Genomic DNA, 26,552 nt, shown 5'->3' on the forward strand with positions numbered 1-26,552 from the left:
TTAATATTTTCTTCTGTCCTTGTATTCTTCCAGTAAAATCTCATTGCGTCACAACATTGAACCATAAGTAGATTTCCAATCTGTCTCAGCAGCAGCATCAGTTTTTAATCCACACACAGCATTTTAGAAGCCTCTGAAATAAGCGCTTTATGCTTCTTGATGGTAAAGGTTTTACTGTTGGCTCATACATCAGGCAATTCAGATGCATATTACAATAATATCTGAAAAGCTACAGTAAACTCTGAAGAAATTCTTCCTGGGGAGGCAGCCTATATTTAGCCCAACCTGAGAGGAAAAGACCCTTTGCAGAGCAGAACCTGGCTGAAATAGAAGAGCTGCTGAGACAGTTGGCTGCTGCAGTCCCACAGAGGCTCAGGCTCTTCTCAAGGCTGCAAGAGACCATCTTGCCTTGGGTCTCCTTTCCTGCTATCTGTGGGTTTGCAGGAGGGAATATGTTTAGCAGTATCAGTTTTAAGTATCAGGTTGTCATTTCCCAGGAAATTCCTGTATTCTCCTGAAGGATGGAGAATAGCAGAAACTCCTTTCATTCAAAATGCAGCAGAGCACAGGCAGTTGCATGCCAAAGGATGCCTTGTCTTTTTCTTCTTCCTGTGACTGCTCCTCAGCTCTTTGTTCTTCAGCCAGTTCTCCTGAAGTGTGATTCTTGAATGGGGTCCTTGTGTCATCCTGTATCCTTGCCTCATCAGAGATACATCAAGCTCTCTTGCTGCACTGAAGCTGCAGAATTCTCAGTATTTGAGAATGCTCTCCTGGAAGAAAACCTGTAGTTCCTGAGCTTTAATCAGTTCTGCCAGTCAGGTTATTTGCAAGCAGGCCAATGCCTACGCCCTGGGAATTGTTTTGCTCCATACTTGAAAGTTATTGCCTACTGCAACTGGAGTCTGTGCCTGTTTGTAAACACAGAGCTCTTTACTGCAGCATTTTGTTTAACACTGTCTGGAACTGTAGTTGAAAGTTAACATACCTGACTGAAGCAGGTGTTTTTGGCTGATTGGATTTGGAGTGACCTGTTGGGCTTCCACACCCATGTCCATCATGTGCAGATTGATAGATTTTTGCCAACAGTGAAGAGAACCTGACATAGGAGATGACTCTCCAGCTGGGAAGAACCATGTTCTGTGTGTGCTGGAGTGAGGACCCACCCAGGTAGCTTTTCCCAGGTGTGATGTACCAAAGACAGGCCTGTGTCATCAGTCCTCAATACTCTGTTAAGCTTTATTTAGTTGCTGTTCTGCCCACATGTATTTAAACCCTTTCTCACTTAATCTGTATTCACTGTATTATTAGGAAAATAGCAATTTAAAATTGATGAATCTATAAGCTTTGGGCCCCTGGAGAATGGAGTGTAAGAGATGTGGGTCACACTCAAATGAGCTTAAGTCTCATCCAATTGCAAAAGAAAACTTGCTGATAGTAGCCATGCCATGTAATTTGACGTCATCTCACATGGTAGTGAGCTTTTATCACTAGGGCTCCAGGGCAGAAAGGGTGAACAGCAGAAGGACTGGGACATATTGCAGGACTGTGTGCATGCCTGGGGCCATGGAACAGAAGTGATCACTGCTGCAATATGACTGAAGAGCCCTGGATCTGCAGGAAGCCCCTGTCCTGCATATCTGTAGTTGAAGTAAATCTTCCTTCACCCCTGCAAGCATTACTAGGGGAATAGTTTTATGGGCCTTTTCTTTCCACATCTGTGGGCCCAAGATTCTGAGTCTTGATTTAGAAAGATGTACAAATAAACTCTGCTGAAGCTGGTGGCTGTATGCTGTAAACAGCTGGGATTCTATTCGCTGGTTTCCTGGAATGCTGTTCTCTAGCTTTCCCCTCCAGTTTGATCTTTTGTGCTCTCAGATTTCTGGATCAATGCATCTCAGGACATAATGCTGAGGTATTACTTTGATGTTCCCTAGCTGCATCAATCTGATGTAGCCTTTAAAAGACTGCCTTTTGTGTTGAGATTTAACATTGCAGAGCATTCTCTTGGTGTTTGAGATATGACTGAGCAGTGGATTTGTTAGTGCACACAGTCCTTTGCACATCTTCATGAGGCAGCTCAGGTAACTTAACTGCAGGGGCAAATACAGCCCTGGGTGTCCTCCACCTGGATTTGTTGAGCCAAGGGTCTCTTCAGCAAGCCAGATCCCCCATCCTAGAGGGAGATCCCTCTAGGGGAGGAGACATCTCTAAAGGGCCAAGTGCAGTGTGTGACTTGGCCCTGAAGAAGGAAAGGATTAAAATCAAGCTTAGGTGGTTGGGCTGAGTCTTTTATGGGACCTGTGTTGACACACTTTTTGCTTCCTAGCAGTGTCTAAATATCACTCTTTACTAATTTTTTCCTTTCTCCTAGAAGCAAAGCTCTACCAGTGAACTCACAGGGAAAAGGAAGTAATTATTCTGAATGACATGCAGATGGTGCTTTGAGAAGAGATAGTTACTGTTAGTAAGTTAGTTACTGTTTCATCATCTGCACCCATCCCTGGTAAAGGAGTCTCTGTCACAGTCGTGTGTGGTCATACCTGGACGTCAAAGCGCCAGATGAGGTCAGAGCCAAGCTCTGTCTAGCCTGGTATCCTGGCTCAGATATTGCTTGTGTGTGATACCTGGTGAAGAGTAGAGTTCTCTATGGCAATGGGTACTCTGAGTTTGCAGCTATTTATTGAAATCAGATCTAATTAACAACTGGTGGATTTATTTTCTATACGGTCATGCAGACCATAAGGAAAGAAGGCTTAGCATCTGTTCGGTAGTAGATGGATCTGTTGGAGTAGAATATCCAGTCAGTATTAGGGTGATAAATGGAATTGCTTAGTGTTCTGGCTGCTCAGAGAAAGTATCAAGTGCTCATAATACCTGAGATACTCATAGAAGAAGTCTTGTCCCCAGCATCTGGGGAGCTGTTTAGTTAAACTGCTCAGCACATTGATGCAGGAAAGATTTTGGTGACACACCATGGAAAGTAATGAAGTAGGTCTGAAGTAGGGAAGAGAGAGTTAGTGACAGAAACTTCATTGTTATAGTTCAGTATTAGCTGATGGTGGAAGTTAGTGGTTACACAGATGGGCCTCTTCTACCTGGAAGCTCGTGTTTCTGGCATGAGTTCCTGGGAAGTCTGGCTCTGAAAACTCCCAGGATGATATAATCTGCCAGTATCACATCATCTGCTTCTCTATTCTAGACCTAAAAGATGCATGTCAATATAATAAAACTTTTAATTTCTTTCTTTTCTGGAAAGCTAGGGTATGGTTCTCTGTTCTGGTAAGACTTTTATTTCTACCTCTCTGTGATGGATAAATGAAGTGAATAACACAAGAACTGACTCAGAGTATTTCCCAGAATATAAGCTATCTCACTTACTCTGAGCTTTGAACCAAACCAACAGAAAATTGGGGAAAACCTGAATAAAAAACCTGAATAAAATTCTACTTCATCAGGGACCTTCACTAAAAGCTATTAACTGCACTACAAACTAAATGCAGAGGTTCCTCTCTGGGTTTGAATTGTGAGTTCTGGGTTATCTGCTGCTGTTGTGGAATGATAATAGCTTGGTTACCCTTCCTCCCCATCTCTGTTATTATATGAGCTGTTCTCTGTCTCTGTTGAAGATGGAAATGAGACAGAATGCTCCAAGTCCCTCTCTGTATGGTTTAGGGCACAATTTTCCAGGCAGTATGCAATGCAAGCATGAATCACAACTCCCTTTAAGATACTGCTGTATTCAGTTCCCTGGCTCTTTTCATCTGACTGAACAGGCTGCAGATTTTTGTTTTTAATCTAAGCAATAACCAATTTACTCCAGAGATGAGTATTTGTTGACTGTTGCTGCAGTTCTTATGCTCAGAATTGCAAACCCCTTGGAAAACAAAGCCAGCTCGTGCATGTGTGTACAAACCTGGTTTCAAACCTGGCCTGGATTCTCTTTTCCAGCTCAGCAACTGACTGACATGTTCACTTCAGCACAGCTTCCTCCTGAGACAAGCTGGGGGCTGTGCCAAAGTGCTGTGAGGCATTCACTTTGAGTTCAGTCACACACTGGAGGCAGATTCTGCTGCACCCTGGAGACAGAGGTGAGATGAGGACAGTACAGCCCTGATTCAGAGCTGCCTTGTGCTTTACTATTGCTAGCAGGTCATATCAGTATTGTATCAACAGAAACAAGATGCAAATCAGACCCTGTTTCAATAATGCCCTTGGGTGATTGAAATGATTTGAGAGAAAGTACTAAATCAGGATATCTTGTGTTCAGTTCAAATTCAGGTATGGCTGAAGTTGTTGTACTTCAATTCATAATAGCTCATTTAAAGGAATTAATACTGAAAAAATACACCATTTAAAGACAGAAATGTCTCTGTAATGGTCATAATCTTGCAACACCTGGTATCAGCCAGAGAAACCTCTCTTCTTTATATCTGGAGGGGCCTCTTCATGTGTACTTTTGAGGCTGACCTGAAGCCTGTCTCTCCTCCTGTAGTTGAGCAGGATGGGTTGCAGGGGCTGAAATTCTGCACTGTGAGCAAGAGTGCTTGGGGGACAGGGCAAGCTTGTATTCTGAGACTGCTCTGCATGTATGAGGTGGCTCAGAACATTATTCTAACAGGTAGTCAGTCAAGGAGAGGATTTTTCTTCTTGCTTGTTTACTTATTTGTTGTTTGGATCCCACATAACCTTTAAATATGGAATAAGCAAAAGCTATAGCTGCAAGTGGCTTTCTGTGTAACTTCCTTGTTTGAAATACAAAGACTGAGGCTATGCAGATAGCTCTGATTTTGATAACTGGCAAGAGTATTTCTAATTTAAAAAGTCTCCCTTCTCTTCCTATCAATTACTTCTCTAAGCAAAGCAGCTGGCGTGACCTGAACATGTTTTGGTTGTATGCAATAGCTCAGCCTGAGGGAAGAAGACAACCTACTTACTGGATCATCTGGGAGTTGTTTCAGTAGGATTTGGGAAACCAATGTTTTTCTGAAGCTCACTGAGACTACCTGAGACTATCTGAGGAGTTAACCCATGAGTGTCCCTTCAGTCAGTTTGCAGACAGCACCCAGCTGGACAGGAATATTGATCTGCTTGAGGGAAGGAGGGCTCTGCAGAGGGATCAGGACAGGCTGGAACAATGGGCTGTGGCAAATCATATGAGGTGCAGTAGGTAAAATGCCAGATCCTGCACTTGGGTCAAACAGCCCCAGCAGTGCTTTAGGCTGGGGAATGAGTGACTGGAAAACTGCCTGGCAGGAAAGGACCTGGGGGTGCTGGCAAACAGCAGCTGAACATGAGCCAGTGTGTGCCCAGGTGGCCAAGGGCATCCTGGCTTCTATCAGCAATAGCGTGGCCAGCAGAACCAGGGCAGTGATCATCCCCTGTACTGGGCATTGATGAAGCCCTTCAAATCTTGTGTTCAATTTTGGGCCCCTCACTACAAGAAAGACATTGAGGTGTTGGAGCAGGTCCAGAGAAAGGCAACAGAGCTGGTGAAGGCACTGAAGCACAGGTCTGAGCAGCAGCTGAGGGAGCTGGGAGTGCTTAGCCTGGAGAAAATGAGGCTCAGGGGAGACCTGATGACTCCTTATAACCATGTGATAGCAGGCTGCAGTGAGGTGAGGGTTGGTCTTCTTTCAGGCAATAAGTGACAGGATGGAAATTATCTCAAGTTGTGTAAAAGCAGGTTCAGAATAGATATTAGGGAAAATATTCTCACAGGAAAGGTTCCCAAGCATTGGAATAGTACAAGGAAGTGGTGGAGTCACAATCCTTGGAAGTATTTAAAAATGAGGGGATATGGCATTGAGGTTTAGTGGTGAACATGGTGGTAGTAGGTTGATGGCTGGATTTGATGATCTTAGAGGTATCTTCCAACCCTAAAGATTCTATGATTCTGTGAGGAGATTCAGGAACAAGATTCTGTGGGGGATTCAGGAACTGAATGGAGGGTTTTGTGGCCAGGGCAGACAGGCTTTTTTCCCATGGTGTCATGTATGGCCTCCACTTCTATCTTCTTCCCCAGAGTGCAGATATTCCTGCTGCAGAAAACTAGGCAACAGAGAACTGTGGGGAAAGGCACCTAAATACCAGGCATAGTGTTCAACCCAGGGCTCACTGCTGATGTGCTGGCCAGCTGGGAGAGGCTGAGAGCTACCTGACCCTAAAAACAAGAGTTTGGATAATTCAAGTGAAGTAAATGGAGATTACAGAAGGTCAGCAGAGGTCCAGCTGGGGTCAGGCAGTTTGCTGCCCTCCTACAACAATACATTTGTGATTTAAAAAGCCCACAAAGAATAAGAAGCATTACAGCCTTTTCTGGAGGGAAAGGGAACTGCTGTACTGCCAGGGGCAAGCATTTTTGGGGACATGGTTTAAGAGATCAAGATTAGCCATACATTAAGTCAGGCTTGTGACTGTGGCTTTCATATCAAAGCTACTGTGTTTTTTCACAGCAGCAGTGGCTCTGCAGAAAACATGTTCAGGTGATTTACAGAGCTACTGCAGTCATCATAAATACATAAGCAAGTAGTGCAAGCACAGTTGTTGGAGTATGCCAGACCTCTGGTTGCCTGACAGCAGAGGGGCTCTAACTCATACCATGGCAGCTCAGTGACACCAGACACAGGGAAGGTGCAGCTTATTCTGATTCCACAAGAAGCTGCTAGCAGACCCAGAAGAGAATATTAGTTTAATGACCCTGTCATGTCCTTGTACAAGAACAAGTGAACACCACTCATTTTTCTCGCAGTGGTAGATTGAAACCAGAATTTAGTTGCTCTGGGTTACTAGAAGATGTATCTTCATTGCACAGCAGCTGTAAGTGAACTGTAAATATACCAGGCATGGGCAGTCTCCTCAGTGCCTGAAAACATCATTTCTGTAGCAGTGCAGCTCTGCAGCTGACCTAATAAACACTGATGCTGAGCAGGGCTAATTATCTCCAGTGCAGCATTGCCCTGGCATGGCTGTACAGCTCCTCACCCTGGAATTAGCTTAGCTGGGACCTGTTTGGGTGTCTGCACTGTCCTTCACGGTGTGGTGGAAACAGGCTCAGCAGAGGAGCCTGCCACATGTGCACTGGGCTGCAGTGTTACTCTGCTCTAAATGTAACAGGGCAATGCTGGGCTCCAGAGCAATGCAGCCACTCAACGGCTCCTCTTGAAAACTTGTCTGACCTATTGGGGCAACAGACATCCATCCCTATGATCTCTTTGCCTGAAAACAAACTAATAATAAGTAGGGGTGCTGGGAGGTGGTGTTACAAGGTGTGTGGAAAATAACTGGGGATTCTCTTACTGAGGATTTTGAAGATTAAATAAGGCAAGTGAATTGATAAAATGGACTCAATGTCAGGTATTGGGTGAGAAGATTAGATAAACACACATCCTCTAGCAGCTGGGTTTATGCAGGTTCAGGTCCAGTTGTATCTTGATACAGGTTAGTACCTTTGGAAAGGGTTAGATGAGCATTTTTTGGAGTGCTAATCCAATCCATCTGAATAAGCACAGTGCCCACTTCTTTTGTAAGAGTCTTGATTTGTTTTCTCAAGATAATTTCAAAATCACTTATCTCTTTGAGAGGAGTTGGAGAGATGAGGGATATACCCTAGACCAAGATCATGTGTTTCTTTTCCACTAATGCTTCCAATGTGGCTTTTCTCTTACTGTAGTACTGGATAAATGAATACACCTCCACCTTGGGGATTGGTGTCTTCCACTCTGGCATCGAGATCTACGGCAGAGGTATGAAGTATTTCCCTTTTGCTACCTGCAGAACATAGGGAAAAACTGTATGGTCAGTCTGATATGGAAAAGCTCCCCAAACTTACAGCTTTTGGCAAGGGATGTTTTGAGGAAAAATAACTGAAAAATTCAGAGTCCATTGTGAAGTCTATAAGGAGCTCATGCAGTTCTGTTATGAACCATGTAGTCCTTATTCAGCCTGTAACTGCAGCCTGTATAGCCTGTGCAGGTGTGTATCAGGATGGAAGATAGGAGGAGCAATGCTGGGAAGCCATTCTGTGGTGAAGGAAGGGGATAGAGCATGGGAGAAATGAAGGAGGGGGAACAGAGGTCAATTAGGGTCAATTAAGGCCTGCAGATGTGTTTGTGCTATTTCCCTGTCAGGAAACGTCTTTTTCTCAGTATGTCTTTATGAATGTGTGTGGTCTAGTAATCTGGGTTTCCAGATATTGGAAACTGCTGATTTGAAAAAGCAGAGTTACATAAAAAAAAAGAAAATGTCATGTCAGACTTTTGAAATTGTCTGGATGGGGTGCAAGCTGATTAGAGCCACCCATTTCAGAAGTCAAGGGATCTGGAAAACATCTGTAGTGTAGGGAAGGGTGAACTAGCATCATAGACTTTGTTTCTTTTTTCAGCATTAAATGGCAATGACTTGGCTACTCACTCATGGTACTTTTAGGCAGTGCTATGCAGTAGCCAGAACCTCTGCTGGTGCATTTCCATCTTGAGCACAGAGGCGTTCACAGGCCCTGTGAGATGGGCTGTGTGACACCATGAGGATCACAGGCTGTGTTGCACAGGGCTGGCAAGGTGGCCTCTATAGCAAGGGAGCATCCCCTGGCCTGACCTGCATGCTGAGCCAGCAGGGTGCAATCAGCTGGATTTCTGCAAAGCCTTCCCACTCTCTGCCTGTAAATCCCTCTGGAAGATTTGATTTCTCTCTGCTCTAGAAACAGCTTCTTCCAGCTCAGTAGCACCATTGGCAGCCCCTCACAGTTTATCCAGATGCCTTCAATGCAGAACTTCCCACTGAGAGGAAGCCACCTGGATGGGGACAGAGACATTCTCGGAGAGTTTTCCTGGTGCTGAGGGAAAGCTAGCTTGGAGGGAGGCTGTGAGGGCATCCTCAGTCCAAAAGGTAACCAGGCAGCAAAACAGCTTTCAGAGCCTGGCTGAAACAGATTTTGGCAATAGCCCAGCCCCTGGTGCTGATGTTGAGCCATGCAGACAGCTGCCATAGACTTTTTCCTGACATGGCGTTCATTCAATTACTCACAGTCTGTTTCTTTCCTTGCCAGAGTTTGCCTATGGAGGGCATCCCTACCCTTTCAGTGGGATTTTCGAGATCACTCCTGGCAGTGCGGTAGAACTTGGCGAGACCTTTAAATTCAAGTAAGGGCCCTTTTCTGCATCTTCCCCTCTGCCCCTGGCAGCCATTGGTGGAGGGAGAGCAGGGAAGCCCTGTCCTCTGGGTCCTCCTTTCACTCTCCTCATAAGTGCCCTCACTGCCATCCTTCACATGATCCTGATTCAAAGACAGCCCTGCAGGGATTTTGGAGGTGGATAAAAGAGTGCATACAGCAAACAGGGAACAGTGATGAACCCTGTTTGTCAGGGATTAAAAGCACACTTACAAATGAGTGCAGTTCTCTTTTCCCATTTTATTAATCTTCTGTGCTCCCAGCTTTGCCTGTTACACAGAGCAAATGCACAGGGGGAACAAAAAGACTTCTCCTTTTATGAGTGCCACCTATCTGTGGACACTACACAGAGTACCTGAAGCCATTCATTGCGTGTGTTTATTGCTGCTCTGTTAGAAGGGACAGACTATAGGAGTCTGAGAGGATGCTGCATTCTTGTGGTGTTCAAGATGCTCAGCCTGTGGGTCAAGGAAATGTCCATGGCAGGGGAGCTTGACCTTGCCAGACTGCCAGTTTATGTTGAGGGCCATTTTAGAGCAAGTGCTAGAGTGAATATTGGGAGAAGAAATAGGTTTCTGTATCAAGTTTTCAGTCTGCTCCTTCCTGGCCCAGGGGACCCTCTCAGTTGTGGAAAAAACATCTCTCTTGTGATAGAAATTTCTTTCCTGGGATGATGGGCAGAGTAGGAGCAAGCTCCCAGAGTTGAGACTTCCCTGGTGGTGAGCAAGAAGATCTCAAGGCTGTTGCCTGTGTGATGACTTGCTTTGTGGAAAAGCTGTGGATATTACTGTGCCATTCTCTTAGTGAGAGTCTCTGATGGCCTCAGATAGGCATGTCCAGAACATTTTAAGCCTGTCCTTCCAAATATCTCATTATTTCCTTCTCCCTTGGTATGTATGACACTCTTCACTGTATCTTTCTGTTTTTCCTGATGTATGTTTTGTTTTTAACTAGAGAATCCATTGCCTTGGGCACTACAGACTTCACAGAAGAGGACGTGGATAAGATTATGGAAGAGCTGGGCAAGGAGTACAAAGGCAACGCGTACCACTTGATGCACAAGAACTGTAATCACTTTTCTTCTGCTCTGGCTGAGGTGGGCACAAATGGGGTTTATTTATTCATTTTTTACTGCTTCAGATCTGTAGTAATGTTCACAGAAAGGGACCTGGGGTCAGCACACGCTGCCAAGTCAGAGGCCATAGCCAAATATTCTGTCTCTGCCCTTAATATTTTTGGAAGCCCTTTGCTGTTGAAGGGGGTGGGATCAGGAGGTAGAGATGTGGCAGGTTTATCACGTTTGTTCTAAACTGTGTGGGAAAATAGAGTGCTTGTAATTTGGTTCACTGAACAGGCACTGAGCAGGAATTGAAAGGACAGACCTGGTTAGCATGCAAATGTGCATTATTTTTATAACAATCATAAATAACAGTGTATGATCTGCAAAGGCATAAAAATGGTTTAGCAGTGTTCTGGAAACAAAAATTTGCAGTATTCAGAGAGTGGGCATTCTTTTCCTTTATTTATTTAAACCATCCAAACCTATTAAAATAAAGAATTGATTTTCTTGTAGACACCTTCAGTGCTTATTCACTTTCATGTTCTTAATACCACTGAGTTTTGAGAAATTATATAACAAGCTGTTATTTCTATTCAGAGACAACTGAAGCACAGAGAAACACAGATTTTATTCCATCTAACTGCTGATTTGAGGTATCTGATTTTTGATTCCCAAAGATGTGATTATTCTGGGGGGAAGTTGCCTTCCTCCTCAGCTCCCAGATGAGCTGGTTAAAGTGTGCTTCAGTTAATAAGTGAATATTCAGCATTTGTGTGAATCTGATTTCCAGATCTTAACCCAGTGTCAGAAAAAGATGGGAAAAGTACAAAATGGAAATGACCTCCCATAAAACTCTTCCTGTGCTTTCCATACTTGCTTTATGACAAACTCAAGGAGAGAATATCATCTTGTCATGTTAGGGTAGGACTGCAGTAACAGTGAAACTTTAATTTCACCCTCTGGAATCCCCATCCCAAATGATTACACATCTTTCCTTTCTTCATTATATGGGACAAGAGTCCTATGCCAATAATCTCTTTTCCCCAAGGTTCATTCATCCCCAAACAAGCCCATCATGGGTCCCAGGTGAGATGCATGGAAAAAGTACTGCATGATTTTGTAAGAAAATACCAAGTGAATCTGGGAACCAGCAATTGACTTACAAGGGACATGCTTAGGCTCTTAGGAACACCAATTCTCTATTGGTTCCATCCTTATTAATTATATAGAGAGTCCTTCCTGCAAATGTTAGCAAATTAAAACAAACAAGGAGGAATTGAATTGGTACAAAGAAAGAATGAAGTTCCAAGCAGTACAATGAATAAATCCATGTTAGTCACACTATTAATTTGGAATAAAGTAGCAAATTACTGAAACAAAAAATAGGAACTTTAAAAATTATGAAGGAAATTCAGGAGAAAGCTGTGGACTTATTAGGAAAAGATAAAATTCTTTATGTGCAGCAGTGAAATAAAGTCACTGAATTCTTCTTCAGCAGGAACTGTGGGTTATACAAGAAGTGAAGAGCTGTCTGCACAGAACTTTGAATAGTATTGAAGGAAGTTCTGATGTAAAGCAGGGCAGAATATCCTGATGGATGATCATAAGAAATAAATCTGATGCACTCCCTGTGCATTTGCCCATCTCCAATTTAAGGTTATACACCACTTTACACCCCTTTGCAGTTTCCCTTCACCCTCACCATCTATGTCAGTGTGGAAATGTGAAAAGATATTGAATCAAGCAGTGAAAATTTAGTCAAGGTTGCTTCAGTCACTTGATTCGTGCAACATGGTGTCATGATACCTGTATTTGAAAATCTCTTAAGCAAATTGTTTGTGGATTGAAATGAAGAGGCCCATCAGCTGGGATTAGCAACTTGCCTACAAGAAGCTTACTTCTTTCATGTTGGTTATGCTGACAGTCCCCAAAATGAAAATAGTGCTATACTCTCTGAAGAAACTGCCCAAGAGGATGGGCAATCCCTTTGGAGGACTTATGCTTACAATTTATGCAAAGAAGAATCAGTGAAGTCATCATCATCAGATCCCAAACTTCCTGTTCTGTTCTGAGTTTATGGACCATTCTGTGCTTTAGTACTCCAGTGGGGGTTTCATTCTGATGAAGTTATGCATGAGTGGGGGATTCAGTTAACACTATGTCAAGGTTGGAAAAAGCTCTTCTGTTTGATAGTCTGGTCTAAGTTACTTTGTTCCTATCAATCCCCTGCAGTCCTCCCCAATGTATACTTACAGCAGTTAGTTCAAAGGGCTCTTCAAGTAATTGCAAAATATTTATGTTTTTTGAGTTGTCCTGCCTGATAAAAAAGGCTGTTTAAACTCTGCCAGATGGTAAAAAATACTGGATTTTGAACATTAGAAAAACATTTTAAAACAAAGCAAAAGGCTAAAATGATTAGTTCTTTCCACAATGTGAACTGTTGAATTTCCTGATTTTTTTCGAACATGGAGATGTGAGATAGAAACAGGGCAGAAGTTACAAATTGCTCTAATGAAGATGGAAAGAAATTCCTGCACTCTGAATTCCCTTGTGGGGACCCAAAGGTCTTAGGTTCTATCCTTGCCACTGCTTTGCAGAAGCACTGGTCATTGCAGCAGTGGGCCACAAGAAGCTATGATGTGAGGTGCCAAGAAAGACTTGTACTTATATTACACATTTTGTCCCCAAGTCTGTGCTTTGGGTAGGAGCATACACAGATACAGGGAATTGTGAAATTGCTGTCAGAAGCCTCCTTCAGTGCAGGAGCATGGCTCGTGATTTCCCTGCAAGCCTACAATAGAATTTGGATTTGTGGAAGGCAGATCCTGGGAGAGGCAAAAGCATACTTGGCACAGCTTGTACTTCCAAACACAAGAAAAGCTGGAAGGTTGACTAACAGGGTTTGAGTTTGGGTATATAAGAATATAAGTCCTTTGGATGAGTGGGCATGTGATGAGAGTGCAGTGCCTGAGGACAGCTTCTGCACAGAGGACAGCAGCAACTAAAGGGTCAGAAGGAGGATGAAGGTTTACTGCTTTGAGGTTCTTCTCCAGTTTGGTGATACTCCTCAGTGTTGAGTGTAAGGATCACACACGTCACTGGATCTTAAAGACTCTGACAAAACTTTTGCTTCTTGGCACATTCACAAACAGCAGACAACTCATTTGACTTCTCACCAGCAATTTCCTATGCTTCTGAAGTTTTCTATGTAAGCTGTGGAGCTGTGCTCTTACCAGAGTGACGACAGTTGCTACAACACGTCTCAGAAAAGGACAAACCACCATGGGAAGGGAGAAAAACACCTCTGAATCAGCACCATAACTGGAAGATGAGTGAAATGACTCAAGGAAAGCACTCCTCCTCCTTTCATTAATGTGATTACTGTCAAGCAACTATCCTATTTAAGGAAACCCTGCAGCACCTTGTTATAGGACACACAGCACATCATTATCAAAGAAGTCTGTCTTCTGAGCATCAGGGTAGGCAGCCCCTTTTAGTCCCCAAAAGTCTTACAAGTGCTGGGAAAACAATGAATTCAGTGGGTCTTATGGGGCCTTTTGATAACATATGAAATTGATGTTCATTATAATGAGGAAATTAATAGAGAGGCAGTGGTTTACCTGATGATGGCAGTGGCAAAAGATTTTTTATTCTTGTATCACATCTTTCCTTCATCTTCTTGAAAGAGGAATGATCTCTTTTTGATTTGTATGAGTAATTTATCTTAAGTACTGGAAAAGACTAAAAGCCTCTGTTTACCCTGAGAAACACCCGAATGGTCTGGTATGAATTCCCTGCAAGTTTATGAAAGCAGAATCTCACTTACACCACTGAGGGGTGATGAAGCACAGTCAAAAATCCCTCTTTGCTTTCCAAGTTGTCTTTCTCTTATACCCACAGAAACCTGATCTAAAAAGATCAGACTCAATTGTGAAGTTAGTGCCCACATTTAATCATTCTTCAGAAGGTCTTTTAAGGTCATTTATATTACAGGAATTAAAAACTCTTCGGAAAAACAGGTTGGTATCTTAACATTCAGCTTCCTTTTGTACCTACTGATCCTTTTCAGCCCTTTACTGCTTCAAATAGTAAATGTTTCCTTATTGCTCAGCATTTCTTGATCCAAATGATTGGATCTAAAGGCCAGGGCTCAAAGATGCTATCTGGATATATGGTTAAAATTTGAACAAAATTTTAGAGTTGAACTAAATTTTTGGAGTAAATCAGGTATTCAAAAGCAAAGCCTTTTAGAAGGATCTGATAGTTTTAATAAAACTATTCCTAGGATGTATTGTGGGTTCAAACAGAACTTCTAGCTGATGAGACATTTTAATTCACAAGTAACTGAAAGAGAAGATTGCTGAGGTGCAGAAGAGCAAGTTGGACTAAGGATTTATTTACCTTTTGTCCTATATTTCAAGAAAAGTTCTAAATATCAGCCACAAGATGTTCTGAAGCAGGGAATTCCTTAGCCTCTCCTCTGGGAACTGTCCGACCTTAGTTATTTAAATAAACAGGGAGATAACACATTTCTGCCTAAATTGGAATTTTTGTTCTTGTTGTTTTAGCAACTCATTTTGAAGTTGTAAAATTTTCAGAAGTTTCTAGAAAGAGAAAATTATTTTGGAGAACTGGTGCTCTTGTCCTTGAGCTGAAGTGGCCTTGCAAAATACATCTGGAGGTTATCAAAGTGAGCTGGGCCTATTCTTTGTTGACAAAGGAGGGAAAGAGAGTCTTCTAAGCATTTGAGGTGGCTGAGATCAGCCTTGGAAAATTCATTAGCATCCTAGATGAGGCTGGATCCTAGAAGGCAGGGATTATGAACCCTGTCCCAATCAAACAGTGTGCAGCTAGTCCTAGAGCTGCAGCACTACAATGCTCAGCCTGGGAGGTAAATAGCTTCCAGTCTCCTGAAGTCCCCAGCACTCTCAAATCAGCCTTAAAGGATGGTCTCCAACAGGAAATACCCTGAAGATTAACAAATGGAGTCTGCACAGTGGATCCTGATGGTTACTGAGGACTGCAGCAAGCATCTAGCATAGCCATGACTGATGTCAACACCACAGGGAAATTATTATACCTGCATGCCAGATGGAATGCTTGGTAAAGCCACACACCTGAATCTCCTTGAGGGGCAGGGGATGATCCTGGTGCAATAGAGTCTGCTTGCAGGCAGATCACTGGGTCTAGGATGGGTGCCAGAGCTTCTTTACCCCTTCCTTTGTACTATTGGTAGAGATCTGTCCTGTTGATAATAGCAGAGGGAGACATTGTCATTGCATATCAGTGTGACAGCAGGAAATGTGCATCTTTTGTGACTGCAGTGCAGCAGAAGATATCTCTGTGATTGGCTGTACAGCTATGTCTGGTGTACGCTTCCCTGATGGTGTGGCTGTCCCAGTTGTCCTTTGACAATATGGCTGGAGTTTTAATAGAGCAGGGGGATTGTATTTTACATGTGGAGAGTGTGGAGCTGTGCTGAAGTGACAGGAGATGGTAGTCAGTGCATATTATTTTCTCTCTGAATATTCACCCATCTTTTTTTCAGTCACAGCAAAACTGACAGCACATAACAAACCTACATCAGAATCAGACTTTCAGCAAATTCTCTGAAATAAGGATCAAATGAGGGCAGTTTTTTAATCATCAGGGAATAATTCAAGACTAAAGTTTTCAGGTCCATCCCCAGGCACTTTCCCATGTGACTTCTTTATCATCAAGTTATTAAAATCTAGGAAGCTCTCCTTAGCCTGAAAGCTATCACAGAGAAAGGATTAAATACCAGAAGAAGGAGGTTCAGGTGGCATTTGAGTCACAGTCAAAAGCAGCAAAAGCTTTTATAAATCAGTCTTTAGCAAATCCTAAATAATGTTGATGTCTCCCTTAGTCAACAATCGCTTTTCAGTTGCCTCTGTTGCAGAGGAGGTAGGTGTTTTGTTGAGTGAAAACCTGTGTGCAGTTCTTTTAATGATAAGGGAGACAGTGCTCCCAACAGACATAAAAGACAGAAGAAAATGAAGAAACAAACAAATAAGCAGGCACAGAACATGAAAGAACATTGGGAAAGCTTTATTTCCTGGTGCCTGAGCCAGTTCTCAGTGAAGCTGATGGAAAGACTTGCTTCATTGAAGCAGCCTTTGAATGTTGTTAGCTTCATGGAGAACAGGCTGTGTTTGTTTTCTGGTTTTTAGCTGCCACATATGTTTAAAAGAAGCTTATTTATAAAGATGCCCTGCACCCATGAATTTATTCTCATGGTTTCAGATGGATGTAATTTTTCATCTTGCTTCTGCCTGTATGCATGCACAGTTTTGACTGCATGCAGTTTAAAAATTGCTGTATTGTATTCCTGATGTGGTGTCTCTGCAGCAGTAAAACAACATTTCCAGGTAGGTTGTGTATAAGTTGAAATTTATGAAGTCTTTGGGAATTCCTTAGGATGAAGGCTTCTACAAAAATATTATTTCCTCCCCACACTATTAACCTCTCTAGCCTTGCTATCCTGAATAGCCCAACAAAAATTATTACTGGGATAACTTTTTAAATGCCCTTTTCAGCTCTCAGTCCATCTTTTTTCCCCATTTATCTATTTGTGCAGGAGAATAATATGAGTTGGCAGGTAATTCAAACACAGATATCAACTCCCCTAAATGGGAAGATTTTAGCATATCATTTCAGTTTTTTTGGAAAAGGCCTGATTTCATCACAATATATACCTCTGCAGGTATTTTAGGTTTTCCCTATAATGTGATCCATCTAGCAAAAAAAAAAGAAAAAAAAAATCTAAAAAGCGAATAAGTGTTGTTTTAAAAAGTGATATAAAAGTGTTAAGAGGAATTTTAACAAAAGAAAAATATCTTGAGCTCTATGGGGCTGGTGTAAATCTGGTGGGTTTATCCACCTATTTTATTTTATCTGCTTTTTGCATCTGTCTTACCAAACTGAACCTCCTGCTTCCTTACCTGTTATAAATGAGCATAATACCTGGGGGCTAAGTTAGTTCACAATGTCTGGGGAGTTCATTCCTAGTCACACCCTCATAGAGCCTTTGAGTCTGAGTGTGTGCAAATTCCTGGGAACAGTGCCTCCTTTCCACAAATGAAGATGGCAAAAAATAGCCCTGTCCTTTTCACCACTGCCCAATGATAAATGAAAAGTGTGAAGAGTGTAGTGAACTGTTTGAATATGTTGAAAGGCTTTTGAGACTGGAACCTTTTCCTTAGGAGTCCTGCAAACACTCATACAGAAGATCTTTCTCCATTTCTCTGAGTTTCTGTATTCTCCCTTCTCATTCTCTCTTCATCTGCAGCAACCTGCTTCTCACTAATGTTAGGAAACAAAGCTGGAGACTGAAGCACAAGATTTTTCTGGTTAGCTATGCAGGAAAAATAGATACTTTAAAGTCTGTCCCCCCATGCATATGGGCTGACCTGGTCATGCTCAACATGTCCACAATTCTTGAATGGATGACCTTGTTAAACAACAGCTGTTCTCAGCCACTGGTCTTGAAACAGCATCTGCTAGGAGTAGGCAATTCCTCTTCATCCTATCATGATAATAGGAATGAATTGCAGTTGTTCATTCATTTGGTGGGAAATTCTGTATTTTAAATGCCATTGACAAGCCCAGACTCAGTCATACTCAGTTCTCCCCAAATGGCCATCTGAGGCCACTTGCTACCTACCCTATCACCCTGCAGCTGTTTGCTGTACTTACAAGTGTTCATTACAAAGGCCTTCATGCTCAAGAGGGCACTGCCATGCTCCAGTGTTGGTATGTGAGTAATCAGTGATGCCACTCAGAATTCAGCTCTGAATGTGGCTCAACAAGATGTCACAATTGCAGCCCCTGTGTCTCTCCACTGGTGGCCTGGCCAGTGAAGCTGAAACAGTGCTGTGAGTGCTGAGCCAGCTGTCTCATCTGACCCAGAGCTACCTACCCCATCATCTGTGCATGCAGACTGCTGCAGAAAGGCAGCCTGCCCTTCTACCACACGTCCACAGAGGTGACTGTCATGCTTCCAACTAGCTTCACAACAGGAGCAACTCCATGGGTATTAGTCCCTCCTTTCAATGCTTTCCTTTTGTCCTCACTCCTGCCTGCCTTGTCTCAGATGATGCAGATGCTACCTCTACTTTACAAGACCCATGGTCCTGCAGAAGATCTGACCTGTAGGAGTTGCAGTGCCCTGCCTGTTGCAGAACAAAAAAGGATTGCATAGGAGAATGGGGGCATTTCAGGCAGCTTAAAATCATTTAAAATTCCTTTGACTTGGCTGCTACCTTCCTGCCTTTGACTCAGGTTGCTACCTCCCAGAACACAGCTTCATTACTGAGCTCATTTATCTTCTATGGTTTCTCAGCTATACCCTTTCCTCTGTAAGTCACAGGCCATTCCTGGCTCTGCTGAACATGTGCTGCAGGCAACTTCACAGCCCAGTGGCACTTCATCTATTTTGTTGATTCCCCCAGGCTACTTAAATTCCCCAGAGCAGAAACTGTAATTTTTACATAGTAAGTATACTATAAATCTGTTTCAAGCAATTGATCCTAGCATGCCAACTCCACCAAGGTGAGACTGTACCTTTGGGTGTGTTGTGTGAAGGTGGTTATGTCTGTTCTCTCTCAGAAATGTTATTTTCAGTGTACACACTATGTGCAGTGGCTGATTGGGATGCAAAGCTAAAGGTATATTCCCTGTTGATGCACTCAAACTCCCTTTGCTCTGCCAGCACTGCACAGTTATGATGCCAGGTTAGTTTTTGTGAGGTGGCAAAAAAAGATGTCCCTATTGGGTTACTGGTTTATTCTGGATGTGTCAAAAAACTAAACAGACTGAATTGCCATTTTCTCTTTCTACCTCTGTGTTATGGCTGTTCTAGTATAGCCTGCAGGCCTTGCCTGGGCAGATGTGCTGGTTTGTATGTAATGGCCTTATTCTGAAATTCTGATAAGGATAATCTATGCTGTATTGTGTAGGCCTTGTAGGAGCCATTTTATGCAGATACTGTAATGATTCCCCTGGAGTTCTAAAGCCTTTGCTCTGAGGTGTGTGTTAGACTCCTCAGGTGCCAATAAAACCCCTCTGCATTCTGTAGTTCAAATGGATATGTCCCATGTGGACACCACCTCATCTTTATCAAGGCTGCCAAGTGGAAGAAGCAGTGGGTGGTTCAGCAGATATTCAGTGCTGAACTCTCCAAACCTCTGTTTGAAGACAAGAATTGAAGTAATTAGCCTGTATTGTTTGAGGAATGTTATGTTGCCTCTGTTGATCTTGATTTTCATGGTGCCACTGAGAGGGCTTACCAAAAATACCCTCAGTGCCTTAAGTTTTATTTCTATGCATGGCTTGAATCCCCCCAGTTGCATCATGCAGCACAGCACAGAACCTATTACATTTGAGAGCTTTCCTGAAGGATCTGCAACTGATCGGATCTTCTCCATAGTTTAAAAGGGGCTCAGCCTGTTAGACTGTCTCAGATAATGTCAAGCATATGCCCATAGAACCAAAGCCCTCTCAAAATGCAGCACATTAACAACTCTAGAAGGCAGGAGGCAGCATCTTCCATTGCTGGGTGGCATTTCAGCCCACATTGCTCAGCTGCTAGGCTGTTCCCCTGCCCACTGCAAAGCTTTACAGGAAGTGTTAAAGCCTTGCCCAGCACAGACAGGTCGCTCTTAGGACACTTAGGGGAGAGGGTGCAGGGCAGTTTGTACATTTTAACCAGTGACTGTTCAGTGCAAAATTATACAGCTTAGGATGCTTGGAGGATATTTTCATATCCCTAATTAGTTGTTTCTTGATGAGTTGAAATCCTGGTGTGGCTTTGACAGTTACCTATAAAAAGCACCCAAACTGTCAGGTCCCATTTCTCTTGCCCATGTGGCTTCAGCCAAGGATGGCTGAACATCTGTTTCCACTTAACTCTGCAGGTGCTGGCTGGGTCACTCACAGTTCTTACACAGAGTCTCCAGAAGAAGCAGCAGCTATGGGAGACTCAGTAGAGCTCAGTAGAAGCTGCAAGTACCTGCAGCTTTGCCCAAGTGCCTGAAGCAGAACTGGTCTCGGGCAATCAGAAGTTGTGCTTGTTGCAATTTCTGACCTGTAACAGTTTATTATTTATTTACATCTCCTGCCAGAGTTAGTGACCTAGTACAGAGGAATTCATCCCCTTCAACAGAGAAAACCCTCTTTATTTGACAAGGAAAAAAAAAAGCCATGTGAAATCTTGAACTCTAAAAGCATCTGAAAAAGGGTCCTCTTGATTGAAACAATGGGTGGTAACAGCATTCACTGAATTTATCGTTCCAGTGAATGGTTTCCTGAGGAGAATTTCTCAGAAGAGCTGCAGTAGGTAGATTTTTCTGTGACTTCATATGCAGTTGGAAAACACCCCCTCATCTTGCTTGTTCTGTTTTATTTAAACTCAATTGGCTTAATCCCATGGCAGCCAGGTTCATTTGATGCTTCTCCATTAGCTAAGCAGTGCCAGATGCTCCAGCACAATATGTTTTATGGCAAAGAGTGAAAAACACAGAAGAAGATTGTAGTGTTGGTAGCATTCCCTGTCATTGCCCTTTTGCTCCTATTGAACATTGTGTTCTGCTGCGGAATAGTAATGAAGCTTACACTGACAAGAGGTGACATGACAAGCAAGACTGAGGTAAGGGAAACCACTTTCACTTCATCATTATCCTTGAGCTCCACAAACTGCCCTTTGCTGCTTGGTGGCCCAATGCCCACACATCTTCATTCTTTTTCTGGCTCTTCCTTGCCTTATTGATTCATTCTGGGTGAAGAAGCTCCTATAAAAAAAGGCAAACATCTCAGCATCGCTTCCACATTGGGAAGTGCTATTTCAGTTGCTAGGGAATCTGCTTAGAAAATAAACTCAACTCTTAAAACCAGTATTTCCAATTCAAGCCATCTTGCTGTATGCTATTCTGTTGTTACAGCTAATTTTCAAAGATTCATACCCTGGTTTAGTTGTTCTATCTATTAATATCTGTGAGGAAGTATTTTTTTAAACTTTAAACTGCTTGAGAACTAAACATCACAAGGAGTCTAAAATGAGTCATTTTCTATGGCAATATCCCTAAGTTCCTGAAGAGGAAGAAACTGGAATGCTACAAAATCTGAGGGAAATTGTAGTGCAGTGTGTGACTTTGACTCAGGTCAAAGTAGTGTAGTGCAGGCAAAAATATTTGAGTAGAAAATATCAAATACAGACTTAAACAGTATTCTTGTGAAAAATTGTCTGATATGTCTCGTGAAAAAATCAAATGGATCAGAAAATTTTCAAGAAATGAGTCTCAAGCATATGTGGAGAGGTTATCCACTTATGGGCTTGGGCAACAGCTCTAGCAATGGAAATCAGGGAACTTAAATGGAGATAAAAAATTGTTAATAAAGTAATTGTTTCCAGATTAAAATTTTCAAAAATACAGATCATATAACTGTGTCTAAGGTTAAGTGAAATGCAGCATTGGTAAGAACTGAAATAGAAGTCCTTGGAGTGTATTAGGTAAAGAACAGTCTATGCTTGCAAGTAATTTTAGCAGCTAAATGGCTCTGCTCATTCTCTGATACCTAATGATAATGTCTCCAATTTCACACATTGATTTTTAAACAATGCGTGTCAAAATAAAGTGAGTTCTGTAGTCAAATTAGCACAGTCACAGGTTTGCTGCCTTCTCCACACCTCATTGGAAACACCTCACTGCTGGAGCAAGCTAATTCCTTTATGCTCAAGGTGACTTGGAGTGTTCTGCCCAGCCCATGTGCAGGAAGAAGCAGCTGCTCATCAGCTGTAACAGCTGTAATACAGCACAGCCCATCCTCTAGAAAATGCTCCATTCTCCCTGAAAATTTCTTGAAACCTCTAAGCCCTACATTACCTTGCCAATAAGAGAGTTTTCACCAGATCATCATCTTGGTGGTCTCCAGACAAATACCCTTTGAGTTTTTGCATTACTTAGTATTAAATTAAGCGTGGTTTTAGAAAGAGGGTGGGAGGAAGAGCAGAGGCATTTAGTATTGGCAAAAAGTACAGTATGGACAACAGTGGAACCACTTATTCATGTAAATTGTGGGACAAGGTCTGTGGGGTGGAGTTTCCATTCTTATTCTCTTGATCCATGGGAAACAACACAGGGAGGGAAGAAGAATCAGGTAATGCAATTCTTGAACCTGCTAAGGACTTTAGGGTCTAGGGTACCAGTGTAAGGTCCTTACACAGGCAGTAAATTTACTGGAGGCAGGCTTTTGAGGTATGCCTGCTGATCAATTCCCCAGGTCTCTTCTGTGCCTGGTAAGGGATATAGTAAAATATAAAGGGAAGCATACTTTATGTGGTCTAAGCCAGATACAGCTATTAAAATCTGGCACCTGTATGTCTGTGTGGTTTAATGCTACAGAAGACAGGATCTGCAGTATGAAGCAAGTTGTTTCATCATGCTGAATTTGATATGACCTTGGAAAACAGTATCTGTGCTAGCAGAGTGTAATCCAAATCAGTGCCAGGAGCATCTGTGATGGAACAGATACTCACAATCTAGGTTGGGTTTTTTTTTTTTGTTGCTTTTCCCCTCATATTAGGAAATACCATAGGAGGAGAAATTAGAGAGTGGTATGGGAAGATAGGAAAAGGACCCCAGATACTGTAATTTGACTGAACCCACTGTGTCAGCCCAAGGAGGAAAAGGGAGCAACAAGAACAACTTCTCAGGCATCTCCATCTACCTAGTCATACTCAGCTTCTGGGCTCCTCAAGGTCTGGCTTGCAACAGCTTACACACTTTTCCAGATGTTTTGAGGTACTTGCTAAAGGAAGTGTGCATGTTTGAGAAGTCCAGCAGACCTGTTTTTTTACCTATGGACTGCCTGGAGAACAGAGTCAGCAAAGCCACTGAGGGCCATGAGCTGTTTTTCCTGGTCTCTGTGTGTGTTGGGCAGCTGTGTGGACACTGGCAATTACAGCTGTTTCTGGCTGCAGGAGGTGCTCCTTTCCGTTCTGAGCAGCAGGGAATTCGCCCTGTTGAGGTGGGGGTGTGGATGGGGATGACATTGCCTCTAAACTTGTTTTGGTGCTATTAACCACGCTCCTTTTTGCTTTACTCCACAGATATTGTGTGGGAAAGAGATCCCCCGCTGGGTGAACCGCCTGGCCTACTTCAGCTCGTGCATCCCCTTCCTCCAGAGCTGCCTCCCCAAGGAATGGCTGACCCCAGCAGCCCTGCAGAGCCACATCAGCCTCGGCCTCCACAAGGAGGAGCAAGGGGACACAACGGATGAGGAGTCGCCCTCCACCTCTGCAGCCCCCTCGGCCTCAGGCACTTCGCGAACCTGCAGACATACGCGGGTCTGAACTGCCCAGCCTGCCCCAAATAACAGCCCTGCTCTCTTGTTCCATTTATTTCTCACAGCCTTTCGCACACATTGGTTTGTCCCTTCAGCAGACAACACAGGGGAGGGAAGACTCTTTCTGTTTCAGTCGCTTTTCTAAGGACTGCCACTACAGTTGCTTGGCAAAATGACTGTCAACCCCAACACAGAATTGAGGATTGTGGTGACTAAACTGTATTTTCCTTCAGGGGTCTCCATGATCCTTGATCTACAGAGAACTGCTGACTCTCTCAGGCATGAGAGCATGTCTATGGGCAGAGTGCACATACTGTGATGTTCCTTCTCTGGAACTATTTTATCTTTTTATCACTCCCTCTACCCATTTAAACCCAGCAGTGTCTTCTCTGTTTTGGCTGGGTTTTCCCATCCCCAATGACAGATCACCTGCCCATACTCAGTGAAGGAACCAGAGCCAGAAGTCAACCTTCTCATCTCTTAGACCAGCAACGAACTCCATTCAGATCCACCCCTTTTGTAATTATCAGGTTTCTAACTCATGTGAAGGACAAATGAAAGGTGCTCCTGTTCTACAACCACCTGTTTTCAGTACTCAAATTTAAGAGCTTGAATGATTGTCCTGCTCTTGAAAATAATAACAAAGAACCTAGAAAATGACTGTGTTACTGTGGCTTTTCTTTGGGGTCAAAAAGAGCATGGGGCTGTGGTGATTAGAGGCAGCTACTAAGTAGATGCAGAGACGACTTGAATATATTGGTGCTTTTTGGCAGACCCCTCTAAGTTTTCCTAATCCTAGGCAGTGTTCCTGGTTTCCTTTTCTCCCCCACTTTCCCTGGGGAATCTCTCTCCTAACTGACATTTGCTGGCTGTATTTGGGGAAATGGTCTTCCTGAGCACAAGGAAGAGGAGAGTGAATCTGTTTGGAAGGTCAGTATTTCCTTCAGATTTTCCTCCTACACTCACAGACATAAAACATGGTTTCAGAGCCAGAGCCATCCTTCCTTGGCCTATTTTTGAGCCAACCTAAGATGGTAAAAAACAAATAGTGAACCCAAAAGGAACCCTGTTCCTTTCTGCTCCCTTTTTTGGAGGTGGAAACTTAGGGCCACATCTGGAAAGCACAGATGACCCTTCCAAAGCATGGGCCACCGTGGTGCCTTCTGCTCTGTGCACTACTTCAGTGGAATGAAAAATGGGCACAGCTGGCTCACTGGCTTCTCCAAGCTGGCTACTGACAAGAATCTGGTCCTTGGATGTATTTATGCTAATTCTGACAGCTGATGGGAAAGCACAGAATGAGAAAAGGACAAGTACACTCACACTTCCACTCAATTACCTCACCAGGAATTCTAGTCAGAAGGTGTAGAAAAACAAAGGGGAAATGCTGGCCCCCTCTCTCCTTTGCAATTTCTCTTGGCTACACAAAGGAGCTACACATCCATGCTGCACCCAGAGAGAACTACAAGCCCTTAAGATGGTGGTAGTTTCCTTTTTTTTTTTGGTCACAAATGCATGCTAAGTCCAACCAGCTGCTTCTTTAGCTCAGGTACACAGGAGTGTGTGATTTCAGGGCTGAAGGTCTCGGCTGTGATTTGCATCATGGCTGCACAGACAACGTTTAATGGTTTGTTCTATGTGCATGCCCTTAGTGAAGCAGGAGGCTCTGGAGAGATCTACTGCATGGAAATGTAACTCACAGGATGGCCTCACTCCACTGCCTCCTCAAGTGATGTGTGTTTAGGCAACAAAGTCTTTACAACATGCCTCTTTTTCATCCTCTGTACAAACTGCTGCAAGTTCTGTCCTGAACTGAAGCCATGTTCCTTATTAACCTTGGCTACCCACAGTCATTGCTGCATTGTGAGGAATTCTGCAGCTCCTGGTAACCAGTCCAACACCAATGTTGATTACTATGGCTTGTCCAGGGATGTTTAATAAGATTTCCATCATGACCTCCATGCTACTGCCCAGAAACCATATTGCACAATGTACTGTTTCACTCTGTAATCTCCTGCAGCCTAAACCATTGCAGCATCACAAGCTTCATTTGTCTGAAGTTCCCAGGGTTTCTGCCAACAGCCAGCAGCACATTATGTGCAATGAATTTTAAAGGTCCTTCTCATGGGGGGAGTGAGAAGAGGCTTTCCCAGAGCATTTGTCTAGGCCAGGGAAACTGCAGCCAGAAACACCTCAATCTCTTTGTTGTGACAAAAGCCAGCCAGCCATCTCCCTTGTGTTTCTGCTCTGCACCTGACCTTCAGATGAAGCATCATCTATACATCTAGGAGATGGGCTACAGGGCACATTTCACACATAAAACCCTCTCACAGTACTTCACATAGTAAAAAATGCTTAACTGGCTGTATGGTAACCTGGACAAGAAAACCACATCTGGTCTACTTGGGAACATAAATATGTTCTTGAAGTATTGGGAACAACATTTGGGGCAATCTGTGAATGTCATAAACCCCCCAGATGTTTGTTTTTCCACTTTTATGTTCGTCTATCTGTTTATGGCAGGAGAGGGTCACATCAAGGAAGCATCAAACCTCTGCTGTAAATGAAACCCAGCATATATTCCAATCTTCAAAACTGTTTTCCCTTACCCCTCTCTGTTCAAGGTGACTGATCAACCAATAATGAAAAGATCAAAGTGACACTGTGGAAATAAAATATATATTGATGATGGCTTTACCTCTGTAATTTAACAGCATTTTAGATTATTAAACATTAAGACATCTTAAAATTCTAATTTACTTTTCATCTCTGGCACAGCATGTTTGTCGTAGGCATTTTTATTATCCTTCCAATTATTACAAAATTGTTGTTGTTATTACATAATTACATAATATTTGTATTTAGTAGTTACACATTTACTTTCTCTTGCTGCCTTCTCTGCATAACATCATGTAGGAAATTTTAAATACCAACAGCAGTTATCAATGGAAACAAAAGAACACC

General features: G+C 43.0%; 1 protein-coding gene across 6 annotated transcripts in view; it reads left to right on the top strand.

The window, feature by feature from the left end:
• Positions 1–24,245, top strand: part of LOC306803904 (deubiquitinase DESI2-like) — a 72,664-nt gene extending 48,419 nt beyond the window's left edge. For 5 of the 6 annotated variants that reach the window (XM_079309867.1, XM_079309866.1, XM_079309868.1 and 2 more), the window contains 4 exons: positions 7,670–7,742; positions 9,044–9,137; positions 10,121–10,262; positions 23,353–24,245. In XM_079309867.1, the coding sequence (XP_079165993.1) occupies positions 7,670–7,742; positions 9,044–9,137; positions 10,121–10,262; positions 23,353–23,595 (552 nt within the window). In that variant the 3' untranslated portion in view covers positions 23,596–24,245. Of the gene's footprint in view, positions 1–6,685; positions 6,817–7,669; positions 7,743–9,043; positions 9,138–10,120; positions 10,263–23,352 lie in introns of those variants that run through there. The other variant, XM_079309871.1, reaches the window with a different exon arrangement.
• The last annotated feature ends 2,307 nt before the right edge of the window (positions 24,246–26,552 follow it).

This window comes from Erithacus rubecula, assembly GCF_903797595.1.
Source record: "Erithacus rubecula genome assembly, chromosome: 6".
NCBI classification, from domain to species: domain Eukaryota; kingdom Metazoa; phylum Chordata; class Aves; order Passeriformes; family Muscicapidae; genus Erithacus; species Erithacus rubecula.